The sequence below is a fragment of the Mastomys coucha genome, unplaced genomic scaffold (assembly GCF_008632895.1).
Source record: "Mastomys coucha isolate ucsf_1 unplaced genomic scaffold, UCSF_Mcou_1 pScaffold11, whole genome shotgun sequence".
Lineage (NCBI taxonomy): Eukaryota > Metazoa > Chordata > Mammalia > Rodentia > Muridae > Mastomys > Mastomys coucha.
In genome coordinates this window covers 30,985,009-31,007,624 of record NW_022196893.1, presented here as the reverse complement: position 1 = coordinate 31,007,624, position 22,616 = coordinate 30,985,009, and the positions used below count along the sequence as shown (strand labels likewise).

General features: G+C 44.9%; 1 protein-coding gene across 1 annotated transcript in view; it reads left to right on the top strand.

Moving 5' to 3' along the window:
* Cers5 (ceramide synthase 5) overlaps positions 1–22,616 on the top strand; it is a 39,150-nt gene that overhangs the window by 3,209 nt on the left and 13,325 nt on the right. The window contains 2 exon segments of the mRNA XM_031355647.1: positions 16,949–17,054; positions 22,028–22,158. Coding sequence (XP_031211507.1) covers positions 16,949–17,054; positions 22,028–22,158 — 237 coding nt within the window.

Genomic DNA, 22,616 nt, shown 5'->3' with positions numbered 1-22,616 from the left:
CTGGAACTCACTCTATAGACCAGACTGGTCTTGAATTCACAGAGATCCTGCTTCTGCTTCCCAAGTACTGGGATTAAAGGCATGTAAACCACCTCCAGGCCCTGGGATTACAATTAATGTGCACTCCTACACACAGCTATAATATTTAACTTCTACCCCAGTACTCAAGAAGCTGAGGCAGGAAGGTCATGAACTTGGGACCTGGTTTTGGCTATCTAGTGAATTCTAGGACAGCCAGGGCTATGTACTAAGACTAACCTTTTGCAAGGGGAGGAATTCATGTTATTCCTGTATTTGATTTAATGTGCTTATATGGGAGTAAGACTGACTTATTATACGTATATTAAGACATACATATTTAGGATATATACTTAAGATATGTAAATATAAAAAATAAATATATATTTTTACTAAATAGGATTTGGGAAATGAAAAAATGCAGAAAAAAATCCCAGTTATTTGGGACTTCCCAATTATTTGGGATAGACTTTTTTTGTTTGTTTGACACACACCCTTACACATATAGACATAGTTATAATTCTGAATGTCTTGTTTGTTTGTTTGTTTTGGGTTTTGTTTTGTTTTGTTTTGTTTTTTGTTGTTGTTGTTGTTTTTGAGACAGGGTTTCTCTGTGTAGCTCTGGCTGTCCTGGAACTCACTCTGTAGACCAGGCTGGCCTCGAACTCAGAAATCCGTCTGCCTATGCCTCCCAAGTGCTGGGATTAAAGGCGTGCGCCACCACTGCCCACCTGAATGTCTTAAGGTTAACAGTAACAATACAATAAAATTTAAGATGTGGTCTCTCTGGCTGTTTGGGAACTTGCCTCCAGCTCACAGAAATCCACAGGCCTCTAATTCCTGGAGTTAAGAGCTATGCTCTATGTTTTAAGGAGTCTTAAACCTATGCTCCTTGATAAAAAGCTTCCTCCTCCAGACAAGGCATTGCCATGTAGTTGGGGCTCAAACTGGAATTCCTCCTGCCTTAGCCTCCCAGCCTGGTTGTGTTTCTTAGGGTCTCCTCCAAAAGAGAGTTTGCTTCCTTTTCCTCATGAACAACAGTGGTTTTTTGTTTTTTCCTTTCCATATTCCCTAGAGAATTGCAGCCCCTTCTAATAGAGATTACTTGAAAAACTATCTGACCATAAATAAAATATATCTCAGCAGTCCAGACTGGCCTCAACTCACTGTGCCACTGAGCCTGGCCTCTAATTCCTGAGGGGTTTTGTGCCCCAACTGTCCAAGTGCTAGGGTTACAAGCATGAGCCACCACACCCAGCACTATTACCTGTTTGTTTGCTCAAGAACTGCAGTGTGGGCCTAAGGATATAGGCTGGAGATGGAGTGCTTGCCCTGGGCTTACCCTCCAGCACAGGCAAAACCCAAACTCTACAAGCAGGTGCTACCTCTCAATAGTGGGGGGCGGGTAGGGGGGTGTCTGTGTGGTGCACAGTGAGCATGTGATCAGTAGATATTTACTGAATGGTTGGAAAGGGTCTATTCATCTACACAGATACTCGGGGATTGTCAGGAATATTGACATTTCAGTGTGAATAGACACTTGCTTTGAATCAGAGATGAGAGGACTCCCTGCTACATCTCACCGTGTTAATGTGTGTGGAGTGCATGCTTAGTACTATTCTACTGCCTCTATCACCAAGAGGGTAACTCCTCCAGGCTTGCTCTTCTTCAGTATTATATTGCTAATTGAAACCTGGAAGAATGCTCTAAGCAGCCAGGCTGTGGTGACATATGTCTTTAATCCCAGCACTTGGGAGGCAGAGACAGGCGGATTTCTGAGTTCAAGGCCAGCCTGGTCTACAGAGTGAGTTCCAGGATAGCCAGGGATATGCAGAGAAACCCTGTCTTGAAAAAAGAAGAATGCTCTAAGCTAGATCTGTTGTATCTTTGTATCTTCTATTTGTTTGTTTTGTTTCCGAGACAGATAGGATCTCTCTCTTACTCAAGTCCCCTCCCTCTTCCTGATTGCTGGGCTTACAGGCATGAACAACTACTCTGGATTTTTAAGCTCAGTTTTTGTATGAAACTGTTTGAAACTTGATATCTACTTCCTTGCGTACTTGTTGAATACCAATGCACCAGCTCTGTGTGGGCTCGCTTACTTGGGGTATGTTATTGCAGTAGAAGCTTCAGTTGCCAGCAGACAGTTACTTTGTGAATCATGCAGGACATAGGGGAGCACCTTCACTTTGCTTATTTGTCATCTCAGTCTTGTCTGGTCATTTCAAGCAGCTTCTCTAGGGTGTCCAGTGCTATATTCCAAATAGCATATCCTGTCCCTGGGAACTGAGAAGGCTCACTGCTGGCCTGTTTTGTGTTTCTTATTCTCTGAGGTGGGGTCTTGCTATGTAGCCTTCCTTGGCTTGCTTAGAACTTGATATGTACTATGAACAGGCTGCCTCAAACTCAGAGATCTCTTCTACTGTCAGAGTGCTGGGGTTAAAGGCGTGTTTGTTGGCATTTTTTTTTTCTTAGCCTGTCTTTCTCTCTGCTCTACCACAGAGTTTCTCTGTGTAGTCCTGACTGGCCTTGAACTCACCCTGTCTCTACCTCCCTCCTGCTGGAATTAATGTGTACCACCATGCCCAGCTTTTTCCCTGTCTTTCTTCATCTTATGAAGTCTTGGTATCTCTACTACATAGCACCCTCACTCACCCACCCCAGTTTTCCCCACATCTACTAAGTGCAGCTTGCTCTCCTCACCCCCTAACTCCCCTGGGTAGCCTTGGCTTTCCTGGAACTTGCTCCATAGACCAGGCTGGCCTAAGATATCTGCCTCTTGAGTGCTAAGATCAAAGGCATGCACCACCATGCCGAGCTCTGAGTGCAGTTTTCATTTTGTTTTGTTAGCCTGGCTGCCTTTCTCCGTGCAATACCATATTAGCCCAGAGTTAACAAATCCTCCAGAGGACAGAGCCTCTGAGAAGAGTAGCTATAGATGCAGACTAGGTTATAAGCCCAGCCCACTCTACTGCCTCCCTGCATTTGTTCTCTTGGGCATTATTGAATTGCAAATCACAGAATTAAATGGCTTTGCACATCAGCAGATCAAAGTTGGGAAAACTGGTCACATGGCCCCATCTTATCTCAGTCAGATCCAGAGAATCAGAAGCTCTGAGTCCCTGCTCACTCTGCAAAGCTTTTTCTGCACAGTAGATGTTGATATTCTGCAGACAACTTTATATTGTCTTAGACTTTTTATTGCTATGAAGAGAAGCCATGACCTAGGCAACTCTTATAAGGACAACTTTAATTGGGGCTGGCTTACAGGTTCAGAGGGTCTGTCCATTATCATCAATGCATGGCAGTGTCCAGGCAGGTGTGGTAATGGAGGAGGTGAGAGTTCTACATGTGATCCAGAGGAAGCCAAGAATAGGTTTCAAAGCCTACCTCCTAATAGTGTTTACTCCCTGGGCCAAGCATATTCAAACCACCACATTCCACCCTGGGCCCAATAAGCTTGTTCAAATGCATGAATCTATGGGGGCCATACCTAGGCCTAGCCTAAAGCGAAATAAATTTAGTCCAACTTCAAAAGTCCCATGGTCTATTACAGTCTCAACAATGCTTAAAGTCTCTTCTGAGATTCATGCAGTTTCTAAACTGTAATCCCTTAAGAAATCAAACTCAAAAAGCAGATCTCATATCTCCATGTCTGATATCAAAGCGCTCTTCAGATCTCCAAGTCCTTCATCTTTGTTGACTGCAACAAACTTTCTCTTGGGCTGGTTCCACTCCGTTAGCAGCTTTCCTTAGCTCTGACATGACATCTCTTAACATCTTGGGGCCTCCAAGGCAACTTCAACCTTACAGCTTCTTGTTCCAGTGTCTGGGATCCACACGCTATCTCCAGGGCTTCTCAAAAGAGCTTGGGTCACTTCTCCAGCTCTGCCTTCTGTAGCCCTGTGGGTTCCGGTTGGCTCCACTCTGCTGCCACTGCTGTTCTTGGTGGTCATCCTATGGTACTGGCATCTCTAATACACTGGGGTCTTCTACTGCAACTAGGCTTCACCAATAGCCTCTTATAGGCTCCCTCTACAGTGCCACATCTCAGTTTCTTCGCATGAGCCCTTCAGTCCTGGGCATCAACTGCAACTGAGGCTGCCCCGTCACCAATGGTTTTACCTGACCTCTGACGATATAGAGCCTCAGCTGCTCTTCAAAACCTCTTTATGCCTTCAAACAATGCTGGGTGACTCTGCACATTACCAAGTCCATCAACTAGCACCTGGTACAGCCTTGGCTATCTCTGGAACACAGCTTCTTTGTGCTCTCAGAAAACACTTCCCAGGTTTCACCTCAGTGATGCTGGTCTCGCTCTCTCTGTTTGCAGGAGCTGGAACATGCCTCCTTGTCCTATTACGTTATCACCAGCTCTCTGTTTCTCCTTCACTGCCTAAGCTTGGCTGTTTTGCAGCTTGCTCTCTAGGCTGACCTTGAACTCAGAAATCTGCAGGGCTCTGTTAAATGCTGGGATTAAAGACATGTACCACCACGCCTAGACCTAAGCTTTTCTCTACTTGGGACTTGTTCTGTACCAGCTGGCCTTAAAATCTTGGAGATCTGCTTGCTTCTGTCTCCTGGAATTGAAGGTGTGTACCACCATGTAAGCTTTTCATGGCCATGATTCCAAAAGATCTGGATTACATGTATCCCTATTTCTGGATCGTATTTCATTCCAGATTAAAACTCCAAATGAAAACAATAATTAGGTCATAATTACGCCTGGGTATAACTGTCCCTTCCTCAACTGCAAAGGCATCAGCTTAGCTGTGTGGGATCTTGTTCCAAGGTCACCACTCCCTTAATTTCATTTAATATCCTTGAACACAGGATGTAGCTTCACTCCACTTCTTGGTGTCCCTTTACTCTTTGAACCATACATATTGTATTTTTCCTTACTATGCTTGCTACTTCTCATTAAAATGCTCTTCATAAGAAACTTTAGTAACCACACAATAGAATCTAAACTAGACTGTTTTGAGACTGCCTTTGTCAAAGCAATAAATCTAAATCTCTCCCCCTTAGCCTCAGGCAGACTCTTTCAACAGTGGCAAAAAGCAGCCACATTCTTCACCAGAATATCACAAGAACGTCTCTCCGCCACATATTAAAGTTCTCCTCTGAAACCTCTAGAACCAGGCGTCCACAGTTCAAATCACTCTCAGCAACAAAGTCTTCCATATTCCTATTAGCCCCACTTAAAGCATTCCATTGCTTTCCAAAATCCCCAAATCCACATTCTTCCAAACAAAAGCATGGTCAGATCTATCACAACAATACCATATAGTCCCTGGTACCCTGATTTCTGTCTCAGTTAGAGCTTCCATTGCTGTGAAGAGAAGCCATGACCAAGGCAACTTTCATAAGGACAACTTTTAATCAGGGCTGGCTTACAGGTTCAGAGGTTCAGTCCACTTTCATCACTGTGGGAAGCATGGCAGTGTCCAAGCAGGCATGGTGCTGAGGAAGTGAGAGTTCTACATCATCATCCAGAGGAAGCCAGGAGCAGACTGTCCTCAAAGCCCACCCCTGCAGTGACATACCTCCTCCAGCAAGGCCTCATCTCCTAAGAGTGCCACTCCCTGGGCCAGGCATATTCAAACCACCACAATTGTCATGACTGGGATCAGGTTCCTGATGTGTTCCTAGAGGCTGTGTATCTGTCACTGAAAAGAAACTTGTTACTTATTTTTTGCTGGCACCATCTCCTTATTCAAAATAATGGTAGAGTCTTATAAATGGGTAAAGAAGAGGTTAATAAAAGAATAAAAATGTTCCTTCCTTATAGAGTGGGAAGGGAGATTTGCCTATTTTGAATTATTCTCCAGAGATATTTTCAGGCAAATAAAATCTTACATCTAAAGAACATACTACACAGTTTTGACCATTTGTACTTGAATCTATTCCAATTTTATCATTAGGGAAATTAACTGAGATGGTACTGCAAAGGGAGGTAACTTAACTTTCCAAAATCAAATGATGAACCCAGTTTCCTAAGTAGAATAATTAGAATATTATTGACTAGTATAGCAGTTACTACTTACTCCATGTCTCTTAGGATTTCAAATGTGTAAAGTTAATACACAGTACACTCTAGCTTCAAAAAACATCTTAGAACCAGGCAGTGGTGGCCCACACCTTTAGTCCCAGCACTTTGGAGGCAGAGGCAGGCGGATTTCTGAGTTCGAGGCCAGCCTGGTCTACAGAGTGAGTTCCAGGACAGCCAGGGCTATACAGAGAAACCCTGTCTCCAAAAAACAAAAAACAAAACAAAACAAAATCTCAGTTTTTACTTTTATTGAGGCAAGGTCTCTTGTATCCCAGGCAGGCCTCAGATGACTAGCTTGTCTGGCGTATGAAGCCGAGGGCTCCCTTGGTGAGCACTTGAAAGTCTTAGTCTACATTTTCTGCATCATTTACATACAGACATGCCAGTACCTTATACAACTTTGTCTTGTTTTGTTTGAGACAGGACCTCCTATAGCCTAGGCTGACTTCAGATCCCCTTATGTAGCTGGTGATGGCTGGCCTTGGGCTCCTAATCCTCCTGCTTTCACTCCCAGAGTGCTAGGATTACAGATATGTACTACCAAACCAGGTGTAGCATTTTAAATTGTCAAATAAAATCAATAAAGTAAAACTCAGCCTGACAATGTTGGTGTACCCCTTTATCCCAGCACTTGGGAGGCAGAGGAAGCAGATCATTGTGAGTTTGAGGCCAGCCTGGTCTACAGATCGAATTCCAAGACAGCCAGGGCTACACAGAAAAACCCTGCTGGAGGAAAAATAAATGAATAATGTAAAAAATAATTTTGCTTGTATTTGTCTGTTTCGGGATGATAGTGATGGCAGTTGTTGGTAGTTTGAAACAAGGTCTTACTTTGACCTTATAATTTTACTGTCTCTGTCTCCTGAATGCTGAAAGGGCAGTCTTGAGCTTCTGTATATACTACACATAGCTCTATTTTGAACTCTTAAAAAATGTGGCTTGTCGGGGCTGGAGAGATGGCTCAGTGGACCCAAGTTGGCCTCCTAGCACCCATACTAGGTGGTTTACAATCACTTGTAACTCCAGTACCAGGGGACCTAGTGCCCCGGCCTCCGTGAACATCCGTACGCAGGTTTATATAGACAGAACTAAAAATAAGTAGCAGTAAATAAAGTTTGGCTATTAAAAATGTTGCTTCTGTGGTTCATAAATTTATCATCAGCACACTTATTCATTGTGTTTGGAGTGTGTCTGTGTAAGCTGCTGTGCAGTGCATGCATGCTAAAAGCACATGTTGAGGGCAGAGAACAACTTTGTTCATTTTGAAACAGTCTCTCTCTCTCTAGCCCTGGTTGTCCTGAAACTTCCTATGTAGACTAGGTTGGCTTTGAACTCACAGATATCGTCTTGCCCCTGCTTCCTAAGTGGGAGGATTAAAGGCAGGCCCCACTATATCCAGCTTAGAGGACAACATTTTTGGTTTGGTTTGGTTTTTTTGAGACAGGGTGTCTCAGGCTGGCCTTAAACTCAGAAATCCACCCGCCTCTGCCTCCCAAGTTAACAGAAGGCATGAGCTGCTACTATTTGGGTTCCAGGGGCCGAAAATGGGTCTTCTCTGAGAACAGCAAGTACTCCTTACTACCTAGCCAACTCTAGAACTCAGATTCTCACAGTCTGGGTACTGTGACACATACCTCCAATCCCAGCACTCAAAAGCAGAGGTGAGGTCAGCCTGATAACATAGTGACTTCTAGGACAGCCAGAGCTGTGTAAAGAGGGCTTGTGGACACAAGCCTGTAATCACAGCACTCATAAGGCTAAAAACAAGACCACAAATTTGAGGCTAGCCTAGGCTATAGATAGAGTCTATGTCCAAAGATAAACAAACACTAGAGGTAGGGGTGGGAGAATTAAAAAGGATATTTCTTGTAGATTTTAGCTTGTGGGTAGCATCTGCCTTAGAAGTCTCCATCCCTGGCACAGAGTGTCTCCCAGTCAGTCAGATGGTTGTGGCGGTTTAAGGCTTTTTAGGGAAATCTCTGATCATAGATTAAAATTGGTTAACTTGGGGCTGAAGAGCTGCTCATTGGTTACAAGCACTTGTTGTTCTTAGGGAGGTTCAGTTCCCAGCATTCACATGGTGACTCAGAGCTGTCAGTCCCTAACTGCATTTCCACGGGCACTTGTCACTTCCTCAAGCACTAGGCCTACACGTGCAGGCAAAGCACGCGTACACATAGAATAAAATGTTGGTTAACTTCATTTCTGACTCCTCAGTAGTCAGTGGTATTTGATAATGCACAAAGTTGACCCAGGAAGTGCTTTTTCTTTAAAGGCGGAACTTCACAGTCTAACAGGCATTTTTTTATGAAGGAGTTTATTTATTCATCCATTCACCTGAGACAGGGTCTCATTGCATAGACAAGGTTAGCCCAGAACTTCTGTTGTGGTCCATGCTGGCTTCCACTTCACTTTGTGGATTAGCGGCGGATACCATGGTTCATGGTTTGCCTTGTTTGGTTGTCAGTGTCAGCTGTTGCATCTAGGGCCTTATATATTCTAGGCATGCTTTCTAGCACTGAGTTAGGCTCCTCCCCACCCCTTTTTTTTAACTTTTTATTTTGAGACAGGTCTTATTAAATTGCCCAGGTTGGCTTTGATCTCATTCTGTAGTTCAGGTGGGTCTTGAACTTGTGACCATCCTCCCTTAGTCTCTGAATTGGTTTGAATAAAAATGCCCCCCCCCCCCCGCCTGTAGGGAGTGGCACTATTAGGAGGTGTGGCCTTGTTGAGTAGGTGTAGGGGTGGGCTTTGAGGTCTCAGAAGCTCAAGGCAGGCCTAGCTCAGTCTTCCTGCTCGTGCTGATCCAGATGGAGAACTCCCAGCCCCTTCCCCAGCCTATGCCTATGTACATACTACCATGCTTCCTGCTGTGACAATAATGGACAGAAGCCAGGCGGTGGTGGCGCACACCTTTAATCCCAGCACTTAAGAGGCAGAGGCAGGTAGATTTCTGAGTTCGAGGCCAGCCTGGTCTACAGAGTGAGTTCCAGGATAGCCAGGGCTACACAGAGAAACCCTGTCTCAAAAAATCAAAACAGACAATAATGGACAGAACCTCTGAACTGTAAGCCAGCCCCAGTGAAATGTTTTCCTTTATAAGAGTTGCCCTGGTCATAGTCTCTCTTTACAGCAATAGAACCCTAGCCAAGGCAGTTTCTGAGCAGTTTACAGCCCGGTGTTGTGCGTTGTCCAAAAATTAGTCATTCTCCAGCAACTCTTTAGTAGAGAGGTTAATTATGATATATATTCCAAGGGCAAAAATGTAAATTATCTAGCTTTAGAATATTTGCCTATCATCCCAAAAGACTTAGGTTTGATCAAAAACAAAAACAAACAAAAAACCACCACCACCCCACCACCACTAAGATCCTGGTTTTAGTCTTTAGTGAGACAGCCATAAAGCCAAGGTGTAGTCAATGTGGGGAAGCCCAGCATACTTATAATCACAGCACTAGGGAGGTGGAGGCAGGAGGATTCAAAATTCAAGGTTTTCTGTTACATAGATTGTTGGTGGACTGCCTGAGGCCTGTGGTGTAGGGTTTTTTGTTTTGTTTTGTTTTTGGTGTAGGGTTGTTAAACCTGGAAAAGCACGATTTAGTTCTGAAATACAGATGCAGAGTCTAGTAAAAGTTGTTTCTAGAATACAAAGAATAAGACTTTTTGAGAAAGAACTTCTTGTCCATTTCCATAATCTGTACTTCACCTTGAAGAACATGCATCACTATGTATAATCATGAACGGTAAGTGGGGCTGCAGGGATGACTCAGCAGTAAGAGTGCAGCCGCTCCTCCGGAGGGCTACAGTTTACATCCCTGCACCTGGCTGGGCATGAGGCACACCTTTTTTTTTTTAGATTTATCTTATTTTTGGCCAGGCAGTGGTAGCATATGGCTTTAATCCCACTCAGGAGGCAGAGGTGGGTGGAACCATGTCTTGAAAAACCAAAAAAAAAAAAAGAAAGAAAGAAAGAAGCTAAAGCTGAGTGGGGTGGGGACAGCAGTTTGAGAGGGAAGGAAGTTGAGCAGGTGAGCTGCTTAGCCTGGAACCCTCTCATCATCCATGCTCGCCCTCCTGAGCCACTGCTCCCCCTTGTGTTTTGTTCTGCTCTTTGTTATCTTGATGAACAACTTCTGTTAGCTACACCACTAGAGAAAGCCGCTCCCCTCCTTTAGCCATCATTAACTGTCTGTGGCTCCTCAGTGTACATTCCTTTCCTGTTGTTTGGACATAGGGTTTCATTGTTCGGTTCTGGCTGGCCTTGTGTAGACCAGTGTGGCCTTGAAATCACAGATCTACCTGCCTCTTGAGTGCTGAGATTAAGGTGTCCTACCACTACCCCCATTATTTTTTATATATATAACCATATTTACCCTTGTAGATTTAACTCACATTCTTTCACTCATGTTCATAGACAATCCTCCTCTTCCCTGCCGCATATACTATGCCCAGGCTCCTTTTGCAAGTGTAATGCCTTCTGAACAATTGTATTTATTTGACATTCAGCACACATCAGCTGACCTATCACTCACAAATGCTTATCGTATCCTCTATTTGGTAGAGATAGCATAATTAACATAGTGATCTGAAAGTTTCCCAGCCCCATAGGCCATCCTTGAGAGCGAAGACAGGTGTCTCCGTGTAAGTAGCCTATTTGTGTGGCTTGCCACACACGCCAGGTAAGAAGCACTGCCTGGACTGGAAATGTTCCAGCACTGATGGTGGAACGGATCACAAGCGCAGTGCAAGTGTTAGTGTTGAGAGGCAGAGCATGGCTGGTTATACTGACCTGCTAGGTGTTCACAGAGAAGAGACAGAATGCAGTTGCCCCCACAGTGCATGTCCATGTGTCTTACCTGAGGCTGATCCACTAGACTTACATCTTGAGTGGTCAGTGAGAAGAATAGCTTTCAGGCCAGGCACAGCAGCTCGCCGCCCCATGTCCACTTCTCCCGAGGGGTAGCCAGGCCCATTGCACATGAAGCGGGACTGGAAGGAGAGCTTAGCTGGTCCTGAGACCCTTGTAGTACAGGGTCTCAGCCAGCTCTGAGGATGCAGGCAATAAATGCACCAGAATAGCTTTAGAGAACTGGCTCGTTTATTGGGCTGGGGAGAGAAGGGTATTTATACCCTTGGGGAGGTGGCCAGGGTCTCTGAGGCAAGGTTTGTGTGGCTGTATACCATTGGCCAGGGCAGGGGTTCTGGAAGATGCTTTATCTATATATAGTCAGGGGCTGGAGAGTGGAGGGTGGGGGGAGAACAACACTGGATGACCTTATAAGATCAGACAAGGAATGAAGCCTGATAACTGTCAGGATGATAATTTCTTACCTAGGGTTGATGGTGGGAGAAGCCAGTTTTACAGTGCCAGGTTGGGAGCAGGGAGGTAACCAATTCCTGCTGACCTCACGTTAAAGGTATCCAGGGTTGAAGCTTCCTCCACACTTGTTCCATAGTGCTGGACTATTGTGGTCCCACGGTGGCTGGCTCGCAGTTATAATCCTAGCACTCAAGAGACCAACAAGAGGAGTGCTGGGATTCCATGCCAGCAAGGGCTACACAGCAAGGTCCTGACTCAGCCACCTCACCAGCCCCACCCCAAGTACTTTTCAGGCTAAGGAGTTGGTAGCTCAGCAAGTAAAGTTGCTGCACAACCTAAGAACCTGAGTTTAGATCCTCAGAATCTACATGAAAGCAGGACCCAGTACCCCTGCGTGTCACATGGTAGAGGAGATTCGGGGTGGAGACCAGAGAATCCCAGGAAGCTGGTAGGCCACCTAGCCTGGCTTATACAATAGTGAACAGAAGAAAGTGTGTCTTAAACAAGGGGAACTGTCCAGAAGAAAGTGTGTCTTAAACAAGGGGAACTGTCCCCGAGAGCATCTCCAATAGCCACACAGAAGGAGCTGCCAGAGACCACTCACAGATGGCTCTAACACTTATTTCAACACTTGGGAGCAAATTGATCCAAACTAGCCTGAGACAGACATATATAGCAAGGTCTCGTCTCGGCAACAGCAAAAATCACTAAGGGCCTCAAATGAGATTTTACTTCTGTGAATAGGGTCTGTTAATGTATACTGCTATAGAAATTTAAATTTTTAAATGTAACAATACATTTAATACTTAAAATAATCACAAGCTTGCTACATGGTAATTTAACATCTTGTAAGAATAATTTTTCCAAACTAAAAAGAAAGAAGAGTAACTTGATAGCTTTGTGTGTCTGCTTGCTGTCTGGAAATCCTGTTCTCAGCTCTGCAGTCATTGATCACAGTAGGATATGCCATGTAGCTGTGTAGTTTCATTGTATACTTATGGGAGAAAAGATTGTTACAAAGTCGTGGAAGTGTTATGAAGACAGTGTTGGCTTTACAGACCTTGTGAAGGGTACAAATTCTGGGTCAGTAAGATGGCTCATTGGGTAAAGGCACTTGCCTCCAAGTTCAACTGTCTGTCCCAGTTTGATCTCTGGGACTCACATGGTCAAAGGAGAAAACTTCCACACACTAATAAAATAAAGTCACTTTTTAAAAAGTCCTTGTTTTGACCAGGTTGTAGTGGTGGCGCATGCCTGTAATCCCAGAACTCAGGAGGCAGAGGCAGGTGGATCTCTGAATTTGGGGCCAGCCTGGTCTATAGAGTGAGTTTTGGGACAGCCAAGGCAAAACAGAGAAACCCTGTCTGGAAAAACAAAACAAACAAAAAGTATGTTTAAGGGTGCCCGTAGAGACCAAAAGAGTGTGTCAGATCCCCTGGAGCTGGAGTCCCAGGTGTCTGCGAGCCACTTAGTATGGTGCTAGGAAATGAACTCGGATCCTCTGGAAGAGCAAACAGCAAGTGCTCTTGGTTTTGCTACAGGATCTGACTGACTTGGAAACTGACCAGGAGGCTAGGCAGCTGGCTAGAAAGCCCTGGAGATCTGACAGTCTCTACCTCCCCAGTGCTGGGCTTACAGGTGTGCACCACCATACCAGTCGTTGGTTTTATTTTTCTTTAATATAGATCAGAGGATCTTCACACATGCAAAGCAAACACTTTACTGAATGTAATATCTCCCCAGCCACAAGTTTCTCTCTCCCTACCCCCCTCTTCTCTCTTTCTCAAAAACAGGGTCTCAGCTGTTTGGCTTTGGGACTTGTTATGTAGACTAGGCTGGCCACATTGTTTTTCACTGAACTCTGAACTAATGAGGATAAGAAATGAACTGTGTTAGCTCTAGGATAGGAATGTTAGGCCATTCTAAGGTCAGATGACAACAATGATACAAACCCTAGCTTCACCTGCGAGCAAAGCACAGCCTTGTTGCTTGGCCCTGCTGAGGGTGCTAGTGAGAACCCAGACTGAGACAATGTGCTTCTAGTGAAAATGACAGGAGCTACGCCTGGAGCACAGGCTCATCATGAGATTACAGACACTAACAGCAGAGGCTCAGTTAAGCCCAGGTTGCTCATCTTACTGTACTAGCTAGAACCTTGAACCCCTGTTCTTCTGCATTCCCCTCCCATGTGCTGGATTACAGGCAGTACTGAAGATCAAGCCCAGGGTTTTATACTTAATAGGCACACTGTTCTACCAGTAGAACTCTGTCTATCCTGGGTTTGTTAAAGGCTACTGTAGATGCTTACTACCAAGTACCAGGCTAGCAATCCATCTTGTCATTTCATCTCTAAGACAATCCTATGAAATGACTTGGAGGGAAAGAGCACTTGTTGTGAGCCATCATATGCTTGCTGGGAATTGAACTCAGGACCTTTGCTTGCTCCAGCCCCGCTCTCTCAAGATCTATTTATTATTTTATGTTAAGTTCACTGTAGCTGTCTTTCAACACACCAGAAGAGGGCGTCAGATCTCATTATGGGTGGTTGTGAGCCACCGTGTGGTTGCTGGGATTTGAACTCAGGACCTTTGGAAGAGCAGTCGGTGCTTTTACCCGCTGAGCCATCTCACCAGCCCCTATCATCCTCTATTCAGTTCCTAGGACATGATTGATGAACCCTTATTCCCACAAGTTGTCATCTGACCCTCTCTTACACATGTGCCATAGCACAGGAGTATATCTTCCCAACACACACACACACACACACACACACACACACACACACACACACACACGCACACACACGCACACACTGCCATTGACTGTTCCCTGGTTCTATAGACACTTGCCTTCCTTAGGGTCTCTGTTGGCAGCGTCTGTCTAACTCCAGGGCTGTACTTTATTCACCTTCAAGTGCCTCTGGGTTAGGGAATGGACTTGGGTAAGAGCTAGGATTAGGAACCACAAGGCTGTTTTCTGCTTTTTGGATCATCAGACACTATGTGGTTAAGAGGGTATGACAGGGAATCGGTTGGTCTCTGATTTGGTTTGGCTTCAAAAACAACCAAATGACTGCCTTGATTACCCTTTTGAATGCTATTTTTTGGGGGGCGGGTTAGAGACAGGGAGTCTCTGTGTAGCACTGGCTGTCCTGGAACTCACTCTGTAGACCAGGCTGGCCTCGAACTCAGAAATCTGCCTGCCTCTGCCTCCCAAGTGCTGGGATTAAAGGTGTGAGCTACCACTGCCCAGCTTGAATGCTTTTCAACTCTAGATCCAAACAGATCCAGTAGAGCAAGAACAGATTTCTCTGGACCTGTTAGTTACCTGATAATCAATGAATATCATTGTTAGAGTAGTTTCTGTTGCTGTGATAAAACACACTAGAACCAATAGCAACTTGGGCAGGAAAGGATTTATTTCAGCTTACACTTACACTTCACAGCACTGAGGGAAGTCAGGGCAGGAACTCAGGGACCCTGAGGTAGGAAGTGATGCAGAAGCCATGGAGGAGTGCTGTTTATTTGTTCACAGAACCTTATTAAATAAAAATATTGTCTAGCATTTGTGTTTATAAGGACTTTGATATAAGTCAGAGGTTAAAATATTAGCAAATAGTAATATAGCAGCACTAACTTGGAAGCGAGTGTTCACCACCTATGTAGAGAGAGCTGGTTATAGGTGGAGCTGAGTCTGTATTCTAAGTGTTGTCTATTAGAGTTTCCATAAAAAATATAACTGCTTTTTCTTTTTCTTTTGTTTTCCTGAGACAGGGTTTCTCTGTATAGCCCTGGCTGTCATGGAACTCACTCTGTAGACCAGGCTAGCCTCAAACTCAGAAATCCGCCTGCCTCTGCCTCCCAAGTGCTGGGATTAAAGGCGAGCACCACCACCGCCCAGCATATAACTGCTTCTTTATAGAAGAATATAATGAAGTTATGTATTCTTAATCCTCAATGATAATAAATGCTGAACTGGGGACTTAGTGCTGAGCCAGATAAGGGTCTTGTCTTAAGGGCTTTTGTTGACTACCCAGAGTCCACATAGAGTTGAATAGGACAAGCACTTCTGCGATCCCATTTGTTGCTGCAGTGGGATGGAGGAGCTCACAGGGCAGCTGTATGCACACAGAGCGGCAAGCATCAATGGACTCTGTCTCAAATAAAGTTGTCTCTAACCTCCAAGTGTGCTCTGGCACACATATACACATATGCACATGCATCATACGTAGACCAAAATGAAGAGGAAAAACAGTGCAGTCTCCATTCTGTCTCTTCAACACACATGGTACACATACATGCATGCAGGCAAAACATGCAGACACATAGAATTACATAAGTAAATCTAAAAAGAAAGAGAACATCTGGCCCCAGGTGTTACATGAAAAACATTTGAGGATGATTCAATCCCCAGCAATAAAACAAAAGTGACCTGGGGGCTGAAGACCTGGATCCGTGGTAAGAGAACTAGTTGCCATTCCAGAAGACCCAGGTTTGATTCCCAGCACCTACATGAAACTCAGATCTATCTGTAACTACTGGGCCAGGGGTTTTAATCCATCTTCTGGCCTTTTTAGGTACTGCATGCACATGATACACTAACATGCAGGCAACAAACACACATACAATCTTTAATTTTAAAAAAATATCAAAAAACCCCATCGTTACTCCCCAGGAACTAAATTGAGATGGGAGTCTGTCTTTGTATTAGGCCTGGCCTCAATGTTCAGTTCTCTGCCTCGCCCCCCCCCCCCCCAAGCATGGGACTGTGTATATGTGCTACCACACCTGGTGCAGTCTTCCCATGTGAGGAAAGAGATATTATTAACACTTCTTGTGGCAGTATTTCACATGCATTGTCTTTATTATCATTGTTATTTGTGTCTGGGAAACACTGTCTTATTATGTAGCCATGGCTCGGCTGGAACATAAAGAGATCGAGCCACCCTCGGCCTGTGCTGAAATTAAAGGCATGCCCTACCACACTAGGCCCAATCCATCATTGTTTTGTTTTGCTTTTGCTTTTTTGAGACAGAGTGTCTTTTTGTAGCTGTAGCTATCCAGGAAATCATTCTAGACCAGGCTGGCCTCAAACTCACAGAGATTCTCCTACCTCTGCCTCCCAAGTGCACCACCTCCCAGTCAAACCTAACCTTTTCTTTTCTTTTTCTTTCCTTTTCTTTTCTTTTCCTTTTTTTTTTTTGTTTTTGTTTTTTTGTTTTGTTTTGTTTTGCTTTTTGTTTTTTTCAGGACAGGGTTTCTCTGTGTAGCCCTGGCTGTCCTGGAACTCACTCTGTAGACCAGGCTGGCCTCAAACTCAGAAATCCGCCTGCCTCTACCTCCCAAGTGCTGGGATTAAAGGTGTGCGCCACCGACCGCCCGGCTTCAAACCTAACCTTTTCACATAGGTCTTTTCAAGTGAGTCAGTGGCAGAATATGAAACCAAATAACAGATTGCTGGTTCCTAGGCTTGTGTTTCCATTTTTTCTCACATTAATATACTAATTGGGACCCCTTCGTCATACTTAGCAAACTATATTTAGATTTTCTCTGTTACAGATTTATTGCCAAACCCTGTGCACTCCGTGTTGGCATTGAGGACAGTGCTCTCTATCAGGTGGAATCCAATGACACACTTGAGAAGGTGTTCCTATCTGTCACTAAGGTAAGTAAACAGAACAAAGGCCACAGGCAGGGTGCTCCATAGGTGGGGAAACGGCATATGTAAGAAAGGTAGTGTGGAGGTTTGAATAGGTATGGCCCCCATAGACTCATGTGTTTGAATGCTTGGCTAATGGAGAGTAGCACTAATAGGAGGTGCGACCTTATTAAAAGAAGCATGTCGGACTGGAGAGATGGCTCACCGGTTAAGAGCACTGACTGCTCTTACAAAGGTCCTGAGTTCAAATCCCAGCAACCACATGGTGGCTCACAACCATCTGTAATGAGATCTGATGCTCTCTTCTGGGGTATCTGAAGACAGCTACAGTGTACTTACATATAATAATAAATAAATCTTAAAAAAAAAAAAAGAGGCATGTCACTGTGTAGGTGGGTTTTGAGGCAATATATATCTGGCTGCCTCCACCACCATGTCTGCCTGGATGCTGCCATGCTTCCCACCATAATGATAATGGACTGAACCTCTGCAACTCTAATCCAGCCCCAAGTAAATATTGTTCTTTGTAAGAGTTGCCTTGGTCAGGGTGTCTCTTTACAGCAGTAAAACTCTAAGGCAGAAGTTGGTACCAGGGACTGGGGTATTGCTGTGATACACCTGATCAAGCTTCTGTTTGGCAGTGTGTGGATTTTGGTACTTTGGAAAACAGTGGAATGCTTTAACTGGGGCTTTAATGGCCGTCCTAGTAGAAGCATGGATGACAGCAGTGCTGAGGGAGATTTGAACTCTGGGGGCCTGGCTCAAGGGGTTTCAGAGGAGAAGAGTTCTAGTATGTTGCCCAGAGATCGTGCTTGTGATGTTTGTAAATGTGGCTACTTTTTGTCCTTATCTGAAGAGTCTTCCTAGGCTAAGGAGAAGAGATTTAGATTAATTGCATTGACAAAGGAAATATCAAATAGCCCTTGCTGTCCTGGAACTCACTCTGTAGACCAGGCTGGCCTCGAACTCAGAAATCTGCCTGTCTCTGCCTCCCAAGTGCTGGGATTAAAGGCACCACCACTGCTTGGCTCTGTGGTACACTCTTGTTTTGTTTTGTTTTTTGAGACAGGGTTTCTCTGTGTAGCCCTGGCTATCCTGGAACTCACTCTGTAGACTAGGCTGGCCTCGAACTCAGAAATCCACCTGCCTCTGCCTCCCAAGTGCTGGGATTAAAGGGGTGCACCACCAACGCCCAGCTGTGGTACACTCTTATGAAGAGTGTTTTGATCAAGTGTAGCAACCTTAGGAAAAAAAAAGTATGATTCTAGGATTAAAGGGGCACCAGGAAGTAGAATGTAGCCAACTCTATGTTTAAGGATATTAAATGGCAGAAGGGAGTGGTGACCTCAGGGCAGGATCCCACCTAGCTAAGCTTATTGTTTACGTGTTTGCAGTGAACAAAGTTATATCATGTTAGGTATTATTGCGACCTGGTTATTGTTTTCATTTGGACATAAGGAGATGTGATTGTGTATCAAAGTGACAAGGAATAGACAGTGATGGCTAATCTCAGTTGTCAGCTTAACTATATCTGGAATGAACTACAATCCAGAATTTATAAAGATCTTATGTAAGGAATTAGGGAAAGGTTAGGTCTTGGCATGGCGGTACATACCTTTAATCCCAGGAGACAGAGGCAAGCAGATTGCTGGGTTCAAGGCTAGCCTGGTACAGAGCGAGATCCAAGTAAAGCTTAGGTCTGGGCCTGATGCTACACACCTTTAATCCCAGCACTCAGGAGATAAGCATGCAGATCTCTGAGTTCAAAGTCAGCCTACAGAGCAAGCTCCTGGGCAGCCAAGCTTAGGCAGTGGGGGAGCTGGAAAACAGAAAGCTAATGATGACGTAATAGACCAAGGGGGCCATGTTCCTGCTCCTGCAAGCAGACTCAGCTGCTTCAGCCATGTGGCTCTGGCTTTGAAATCAAGACTAGAAGGGACTACTGGGACAGGTTAGCTGGAGCTAAGAAATTAGCAGTGATTAGGAAGAGAGCAGCATCACTGCAGTGAAATCTTCTGAAAGTGTTTTCTGAGCTCTATTCCAGAGGTAAACATTGTTGTTGGCCCCTAGAATTGGAAATATGTAAGAGTCACCCGAGTGGACTGATTTTGAAGGCATGTGGGGGGAGTCATGGAGAGCAGCTAAGGCTTGGCACTGTGAGAAGCCAGGAAAGGTGAAGGTGTAACTTTAGTAGCAGCTGAAGTTGAAGCTTGGCACTGTGAAGACAGCTTCTGAGAGGCTATTGGTGAAAGTGCAGCCTAATTATAGCAGAAGACCCCAGCCTATTGGAGATGCCAGTACCAAGGGATGATCACCAAGAACAAGCAGAAGCAGTGGAATAGAGCCATCCAGAGCCTAGAGTGCTACAGAGGGCAGAGCTGGAGAGGTGACCCAAGCCCTTTGGAGGAGCCCAGATCATGTGTGGATCCCAGACATTGGAGCAGGAAGCTGTAAAGTTGAAGTTGCCTTGGGGACTCACTCCAAGATGTTAGAGATGCCAGAGCCACGGGAGACCTGCAGAGGTAAGCTGCTCACAGGGAGTGGAAGCAGCCCCGGAGAAAGGATTGTGTTGTAGTCAACAAAGCTAAAAGGATTTGAACATGAGCCGTGAAGATGCAGTGTGGCGTTCACCAGGCTGGTTGTCAGTCTTGCTTTGGTCCAGCATTTCCTCGCTGTGCTCCTTCCCTACAGTTGGGAACAGTGACGGATGTCCTGTGCCATGATATGTTGCATGGATGTGATCTGTTTTTGATTATGACTTTAAGCATTGCTGAGACTGTGATAGACTATGGGGACTTTTGAAGTTGGACTAAATAAATGTATTTGGCATTATGCTATAGCTGTAAAGCCTATGGGGCCAAGGAATGGAATGTGATAGTCTGAATAGGTGTGGCTCCTGTAGACTCACCTGTTTGAATGCTTGGCCCATGGGAGTGGCACTAATAGGAGGTGTGGCCTTACTAGAGAAGGTGTAGCCGTATCAGAGGAGGTATGGTGTGTGGTTTTGTTAGAGGAAGTATGTCACTGTGTAGGTGGGTGTAGCCCGCGTGGTCCTCTCGCCGGGAAGAAGACACGCGGACACTCTAGGTTCCTTCTGCAGCAACTGTTTTATTGTCTCCATCCATGGTGAAAAAAGGGTTGAACCCAAAATCCACACTGCTTATATACACCACAGTGCGTGTATCTGCCCACAGCGTGGTGTGTCTGCTCATGATTGGCTGTTCGCTCATTACCCTACGTAACGCCCCGGGATGGGGCACATGCGCCAACAGTACTCTACGTACATGCGCAAACAGTTGTCCACTAGGAGTTAACAGCGGAAGTAGGCGCCATCTTGCCATGGCGAATGCCTCTCAAGATTCACGGCTCCCAACAGGTGGGCTTTGAGGTAATTAATATGCTCAAGCTCTGCCCAGTGGGAAACCAGTAGCCCCTTCTGGCTGTTTTCGGATCAAGATGTAGAACTCTTAGCTCCTCTGGCAACATGGCTGCCTTCATGCTGCCACGCTTCCCACCATGATGATAATGGACGGAACTTCTGCAACTGCAAGCCAGCCCCAAGTAAATGTCCTTTATATAAGAGTTACCTTGGTCACAAAACAAACAAACAAACAAAAACATAAGATAGGCAGTGATGGCGCACGCCTTTAATCCCAGCACTTCGGAGGTGCAGAGGCAGGCAAATTTCTGAGTTGAGGCCAGCCTGGTCTACAGAGTGAGTTCCAGGACAGTCGGGGCTATACAGAGAAACCCTGTCTCAAAAAAACAAAAACAAACAAACAAAAAAGAGTTACCTTGGTCATGGTGTCTTTTCATAGCAATCAAACCCTAGCTAAGACAGTAAGGATAAGCAGGAGTGACTCTCCACACCTAGGTGGTCTCTTCTGTCTGTAGAAAAGGTTACCCCCTAAGGGCACCTACCTTTCAGCCAGCATCTCTGAACTGTAACACCTTTAGGTCTTACTCCTTAGCATCTGCCTCCACTCCTGCAGCTTCTAATCAACACGAGTGCGGTTCTAGTGGCCTTCACAGTTTTGGGGTTTTGCTTTGTTTTGGTTCTAACATATATAAGTATTTTGCCTGTGTGTGTGTAATGTCCCCCTTATGCGTGCCTGGTGCTGTTGGGGGGCCAGAAGAGTACATTCAGGTCTCCTGGAACCTGAGTTATAGATGACTGTGAAATGCCATGTATCATGTTGGCAGTTGAACTTGGTACCTCTGCAAGAGCAACAAGTGTCTTAACCAATGAGACATCTCTGCAATCTGTTTGGTTGTGTGTGTGTGTGTGTGTGTGTGTGTGTGTGTGTAAAATGAAAATGTAATTGGGTTTTTTGCCCTTTTTTTTTTAAAGATTTATTTTATGTATATGACTACTCTGTAGCTGTACAGATGGTTGTGAGCCTTCATGTGGTTGTTGGGAATTGACTTTAGAACCTCTGCTGGCTCTGGTCAACCCCGCTCGCTCAGTCCCTGATCAATCCAGCCCAAAGATTTACTTATTATTATATGTAAGTACACTGTTGCTGTCTTCAAACGCACCAGAAGAGGGCATCAGATCGCATTACGAGTGGTCGTGAGCCACTATGTGGTTGCCGGTATTTGAACTAAGGACTTTCGGAAAAGCAGTCCGTGCTCCTCCTCATCGCTGAGCCATCTTACCAGCCCCAAAAATGTAATTGATAGTGAAAGTGTGATATGCTAAGTAAAGCTTAGTTGCTTTATAACTGCCATTCCATTCTAACTGTATGGGAGTTCCCCCCAAGACGTATAGAGTTTGACTTCCTTAAACTAACTGTGTGTTGTTTTAATTAAGCAATTAGAATTAAATGGCTTTATTAAAATGATTTGGAGATAAAACATGGAAAAGCTGTGTAGTAGCACTTGAGCCACTGTGTTTGTCATCCTTTGCCACTCAGTAAGAGGATTTCATTGGGGAATTGTGGAGAAGGCATGTTCTAACTCTTGTCATACATGTGCAGTATCCTGATGAGAAAAGGCTGAAGGGCCTCTCAAAGCAACTGGACTGGGATGTTCGAAAAATCCAATGCTGGTTTCGACATCGGAGAAATCAGGACAAGCCTCCAACGCTCACTAAATTCTGTGAAAGCATGTATGTCCCAGCAGGGAACAGAGGAGGAGAAGGGTGGGACTCAGCTGTTTTCTTTTGGGAAATCAGTTTACTGTTAGGATAATAATGTCTGACTCAGTATACTATCATGATTTCCCCCCCTTGGAGTGGACATTTGTGTAATGATCTAAGTTTAAAATGGACAATGGAAATGGAGTGTATATCCTGGTGCTTCTCAACCAGGTCTGCTAGGTGAACCAGTAGCAGCAGTCGGAAAGGACAGAACTGGAAACCTGCTCACATGTATTCCCTGGTCGTACTCGCCACTAAGGCGAGATGATTTCATTCTGTTCCTTCTTTGGAAACAGATTGAGCTAGGTGTGGTGACTCATAACCTTTAATCTCCAGCATTTGGAGACTGGTACATGGATCTCCAGTTCAAGGACAGCCTGGTCTATATAATCCAAACTCCAGGCCAGCGTGTTTCCATAGTGAGACTC